The sequence below is a fragment of the Sinocyclocheilus anshuiensis genome, unplaced genomic scaffold (genome assembly GCF_001515605.1).
Source record: "Sinocyclocheilus anshuiensis isolate Anshui unplaced genomic scaffold, SAMN03320099.WGS_v1.1 scaffold471, whole genome shotgun sequence".
In the NCBI taxonomy this organism is placed as follows: domain Eukaryota; kingdom Metazoa; phylum Chordata; class Actinopteri; order Cypriniformes; family Cyprinidae; genus Sinocyclocheilus; species Sinocyclocheilus anshuiensis.
The window spans coordinates 497,781-503,922 of NW_015549588.1; the positions used below are offsets into that span (position 1 = coordinate 497,781).

Genomic DNA, 6,142 nt, shown 5'->3' on the forward strand with positions numbered 1-6,142 from the left:
GACACAATGACACTATGGACACGGTCCGTGTCACTAGTTAAAATTGCTTATTTCTCTGGATTTAAACATTCTTTGAAACATTTTGGGATAATGTAAGTACACAAGTCAGCAAAATATATAACACTGTTCTAGTGGTTTTTGGATATTTTAATTTAAAAAATCGTACATATTGTGCCTTTAAACTGACAGCCCTAGTTAATAGATTTAAACTATACTTAGTATGAAATAAATGTATTTTAAATAAATTGTGGCATAGGTTTTTTACTTGGGTAATAATAATAAAAACAATTCAAAGTTTTAAATAAAACCAATTTTTTCAGTATTTTTACTAGGAAACACAATTTCAGTCCTTTTTAATTAATTGTGATATTTACTGCAAATTGTTTCTACACTATTATTTTTTCTTTTTTCTGTTTTAGTGAATAAATTACTTTTGGAAGGTTTTTTTCTGATTATTATTATTAAAGTCCCCATGAAATCAAAATTGAAGATGTTTGGCTATTAGTATTAATGTTAGCCTTAACGTTATCTATAAGCAAGTGTGCTCCAAATCAATGACAAAATTCACATTTATAAGATATAAACATTCCAAACTTACAGTCTCTCACTTCCACCAATGTGGATCAACGATTTTGATGACATCACCCTGCACTTCAGCTTCTCTTCAAACTTTGTTAAATCAAATGCTCTCTAGAATCTGAAGTGTCCCGTCTCCTACACTATAAACAGACATTGAAGTTGTAGCGGAAATCAGTCAATTGTTTACAGAATTACTGCTTTCTATATGGTGAAGTGCACTGCATAGGGGATAGGGAACAATTCAGTGTAAATATGCTTTCCATTGGGGCAAATGAAGTCTGGTTTTGCATTGTCTCGCGAACTGCCGCAGTGGTGAGCTGTGTTTTAATTAAACAAAATGCTATTGGCTATTTAAAAAGGGGCGGAGCTCGATATATGCCACCCTGTCTTCCTGTCTTCAGTGGACTTGTATAGAACTGTTAAAACTGTTTTATAAAAACAATAAGCCACTCAAGACTGTGCGTTATTAACTTACTACTCCTTAGGGGGAAGTCGTGGCCTAATGGTTAGAGAGTCGGACTCGTAACCCAAAGGTTGCGGGTTCGAGTCTCGTACCAGCAGGGATTGTAGGTGGGGGGAGTGAATGTACAGCGCTCTCTCCCACCTTCAATACCACGACTGAGGTGTCCTTGAGCAAGGCACCGAACCCCCAACTGCTCCCCGGGCACCGCAGCAAAAAATGGCTGCCCACTGCTCCGGGTGTGTGTTCACGGTGTGTGTGTGTGTTCACTGCTGTGTGTGTGCGCACTTTGGATGGGATAAATGCAGAGCACTAATTCCAAGTATGGGTCACCATACTTGGCCACATGACACTTCACTACTGTTTTGGCACTGTACATGTGGTAAAATGACTGTAATTCAAGTGTGTCTTAATGCTTTATTGTGCACTTTAGTTCTCTGCGTATGATTGCCGTATGACTGTTTCCCGCAGCGACCAAACTTTGAAATAAACACACTTCCAGTTGTGATCCTTAGATCACAGATTACAGTCAAGTGCTTGAACATGCTTCTTAACACGATACGGGTTTGACCTCAGTTCACCTTTCTTGCAGTGTGAAGTGCTGGAGGCTGTTGTTTTTGTTTGATGAAGTGTGTTTGAATTACTCATGAATGACTGCGATTGTTTGCTGCGCTCGGAGAAAGTTAATCTATTGAGGCAGTGCCGGTGGGGAGATTACTGTGTCAACTGTGTTCCCGGGTAATGTTTAGAGAATTACGTTGCTTATGATATAATTCCTGTGCCTTAAGATAGTGAGGTACAGCGTGCCGTGTTCCGCGATCAACATTTCTGGTCAAACAGGGTAGTTAGGCAGTATTATTGTAGTTTTATTAACATTTTGAATTAGTTTTTTTCTTTATATTTTCTATTTTATTTAAAATTTTAGTTAAAGTTTTAGTGATTTTTTTGTAATTTGTATTAGTTTTTATATTCCTGTGTCGTTTTTATTCATTTTTATTTCATAGTTATTCTAGTGCATCAAGTTAAAATGAAAATTTGTAATATATATGTGTATATATATATAATTTATTTATTTATTTTGTGTACGTATATATATATATATATATATATATTTATATATTTATTTATTTATGGATGTATTTAAAATTTTAGTTAAAGTTTTAGTGATTTTTTTGTAATTTGTATTAGTTTTTATATTCCTGTGTCGTTTTTATTCATTTTTATTTCATAGTTATTCTAGTGCATCAAGTTAAAATGAAAATTTGTAATATATATGTGTATATATATATAATTTATTTATTTATTTTGTGTAAGTATATATATATATATATATATATTTATTTATTTATTTATTTATGGATGGTGGCTTTGTGGTCAGGTTTTGTGTGAGGTTTGCCTTCACATTGCTGCAGTAGTTCTGTGTTGTTGGGACACAGTCAGTGGTTCCTATCATTCACTTTTGGTTTTCGACCCACCATTATTCTTCACTGATGAAGTATTGCCATGCTTTGCTGGTGTAGTCATTATGATTAAAGACTATTTTGAAACACCAAACATCTGGGCTCTCAAGTATACAGACGCTCCTGCTAAACGGGCTCCTGTGATTTGTCCTTTTTGGAAATCACCCATTTCACCCACGGCTTGTACTAATCACTGCAGAATTTATACTATACTGATGTACAATCTAGAGAATATAGACAACATAAAGATAAATTGAAATATATTATAAAGAAAATGCAATGATTTTTTCCCAAATTATATTACCCACTAAACCAATCCAACCTCTGTACAACTGTATACAATATATGTATTTATGCATTTGTACAGTATATATTTGGGTGCTTGTATTGCATGGTAATTTAAGTTTTAGAACAAAATTGCATCTTTATTTTAACTCAGAAAAAGTCTGTAGTATTTCCTCATGAAGACAGCTGGTATATGCTGTAGTAACACAGATGTTTGTCACTCAGGTGAGGAAATAGGGATGCTGGAGGACATGGAGGTGGGGATCAGTGACCTGCACAGAGTGAGCTTCAGGATCACAGAGGCGGCGTCTGAGGAAGCTGTCAGCCTGCAGCCCACCGTCAGCGGTAGACGGTGAGAGAGCCCCTCACACACACACAAACATACATGAGTGAACATTCATATCCTAAAAACTATCCTAAAAAAGCGTCTCTTTCTATCTCTCATATCACTTGCTGTCAGTTCTTTACTGTCCTATGTAATAAAGACAAAAATGATTAAAAACATAAAATAAAAAAGTAATGGAAATAAATATTTGAGTCACTCATATTTTCCAGTTATGTACTGATCTAATTTTTTTTACGTTTCATATTTTGTTTACGTTTTTATATTAATTATTATATTATATCATATTATTAAAATGTAATTTAAATAAATATTTTCATTAATAATATTTTAATTAAATAATTAATATAGAGAATTTTACTGTTAGTAAGTTGTTGAAGAACTTTTATTCAGCATGAATGCATTAACTTGATCAAAACTGACAGTAAATACATTTATAATGTTACAAAATGTGTCATAGTTTCCTCAAAAATAGGAATCAACATTGATAATAATAAGAAATGTTTATTGAGCAGCATATTAGAATGATTTCTGACAATCATGTGACACTGAAGACTGGAGTAATGATGCTGAAAATACAGCTTTGATCACAGGAGTAAATTACATTTTACAATATATTAACATAAAAAGCAGTTATTTTAAATTGTAATAATATTTCACAACATTTCTGTTTTTACTGTATTTTGGATCCAATAATTGCAGCCTTGGTGAGCATATGAAACATCTTTTAAAAACCATTACAAAATTATGGTATTATGGAAGTGCACTGTGTTAATATGGATGCATTGTGTGAGTGCAAGTGAGTCCAAGGAAGCTGTGGGAACATGCTGGTATTGACAGAGTTTGGAAATGTAACCTGTTTTTGTCCCAGAGACCGTTACACTGTCGAGGTGCCTCTCCCACATCATGCCTTCCAAACGCTCCCGGATGAGCTGCGCCAGGGCAAGCCGCTGCGCGTGCTCCCCGTGCTCTTCAATGTGGGCATCAACGAGCAACAAACCATCGCTGAGAGGTACAAGCACTGACTGATAGAAGTGGAATTCAATCCCTACAAGCATAAATGCTCAGTGAAGCGTGTCTGAGCTGGAACATGATGCTTGTGCTCTCTGTGTGTCTCCCCCTCAGATTTGGTGATATATCTTTACAGGAGAGAATAAACCAGAAGAACTTCGAGATTCTTGAAGGTTACTATAAATCCTTAACCAACACGCTGCCATCTGAATGTAAGTTCATCATTCGAGAAACTGAGCTTTTTATATTGCATTTAGTCATTCATCAGTTACTTTTATTCAAACATTGGGAACAATATATTTAGAAACTAGTTATCAACTTGGTATTGTGCACTGCAAAAATGATTGATGTTGATATTAAAGTTGCAAAAAAAAAACTTTTCACTTTCTTTAGTCAGAAGTCAAAAAGAGCTTTATTGTCAAGTATGTTTGCACATACAAGGAATTTGTTTTAGTGTCACATGCTTCCAGTACACAGAGACAACAACACACAGATAATAAAAAACACGCATATGTATATATAAATAAACAAAATATTGAAAAATAAACATTTCTGCAACATTCTTACTATTTCTCAACATTCTTTTAATTTATTACATTTATTTCTTTTAATTTTGAGGATGAACTGAGAGTCACCCATAATAAAAAAAAAAAAGATTAATACTGAGACTGTCATGTTTCAACTCAAATTAACTACTGTAACTGTAAAAAAAAAAAAAATAGATTTACATTTTATTATAATGGGACTTTTATCAAAAATTTTAACATTTATACAAGATATTTATAATGTTACAAAAGATTTTTCTGTTAAATTATTTTAAATAAATGCATTTGAATTAGAAAATTTGAGTGTGTGTGTGTGTGTGTGTACATATATATACAGTATATATATTTATATATATATACACACACATTATAAATCTTTGATAGTGGGCTGATAAAGAGATTTAAATCAAATCAGGAAAATGTTTTAATATATTTTCATATTGAAGTCTACATTTATCACTTAAATTTTGTTATTTAAATTTTGTTATTATGTGTTTGTTATTTCTGAAAACGAAAAAACAAAAAGCCTACAGTCGACTGATTTTGTTTTTTAGACCAACTTCTGACAATGGGCATTCATGCGACACTTCTGCAGTGTCTGTGTCGAGCGCAGCGTCTCATGTTTAAAGGATTTGAGTGCAGGAATTTATTGTTCTCTGATATGTCAATCACGTCTATGGAGTGTGACGGCTCTAGATGATGAATGCTCCCAGCAGACGAATGCCAAGCTGCATCGCAGCATGTCACATCTTGTCTTCTTTCCATCTGCCTGTTTATCAGAAAAATAACATGTCCCCAGACTTTTCAATCTCATCTTTAGTGCTTGTCGATACAGGGACAAACAAGCCCTCTTTAAACCTGTTAATGCATGACATCTCAAGTGTCTGCTCTTTTTCTCTCTTCTTTCCGAAGGCCTGCCATGTTTTCAGACACAGACAGACATCAAGGAACTGCTCGACACCCTCGGCCAGAATGTAGTCACCAAGAAGAGAAAGAACGTGGAGATCCTGTGGCTTGCGGGAATGGTGAGGCTGAGTTTGAGGTCATGGAGTCTGCAGGAAGTGTGTGCAATTTGTTTCGTAACCTCACATTTGGGAAACATTGGGTTGCTGAACGAGCATTCAAATCAGTGTTCTGTGAGGGTCAGCATTTCAAGTAAGAGATTGTAATCTTTAACATGAGTTTCAAGAGAGTAATTACTGGCTTATAAAATGTAGCACTTTTGGTCTTTTGTTTGTGTGACCAATATATACACAACCATTGAAATGTTTGGGGGTAAGTAAGGGGTAAATTTTGTCTTGTTTTGTTTTATTTTATTCAACAAGGCCACATTAAATTGACATAAGTGACAGTAAATACATTTATAATGTTACAAAAAAATGTTGATTTTTTTTTTTTTTCAAAGAATGGTGTTCTTTTGTACTTTCTGTTCTTCAAATAATACTGTATTTTTGATCAA

General features: G+C 34.0%; 1 protein-coding gene across 6 annotated transcripts in view; it reads left to right on the plus strand.

The window, feature by feature from the left end:
* Positions 1-6,142, plus strand: part of LOC107657998 (type II inositol 3,4-bisphosphate 4-phosphatase-like) — a 175,434-nt gene that overhangs the window by 156,189 nt on the left and 13,103 nt on the right. For all 6 annotated transcript variants that reach the window (XM_016446372.1, XM_016446371.1, XM_016446370.1 and 3 more), the window contains 4 exons: positions 3,010-3,136; positions 3,999-4,139; positions 4,253-4,350; positions 5,596-5,708. In XM_016446372.1, the coding sequence (XP_016301858.1) occupies positions 3,010-3,136; positions 3,999-4,139; positions 4,253-4,350; positions 5,596-5,708 (479 nt within the window). The remainder of the gene's footprint in view (positions 1-3,009; positions 3,137-3,998; positions 4,140-4,252; positions 4,351-5,595; positions 5,709-6,142) is intronic.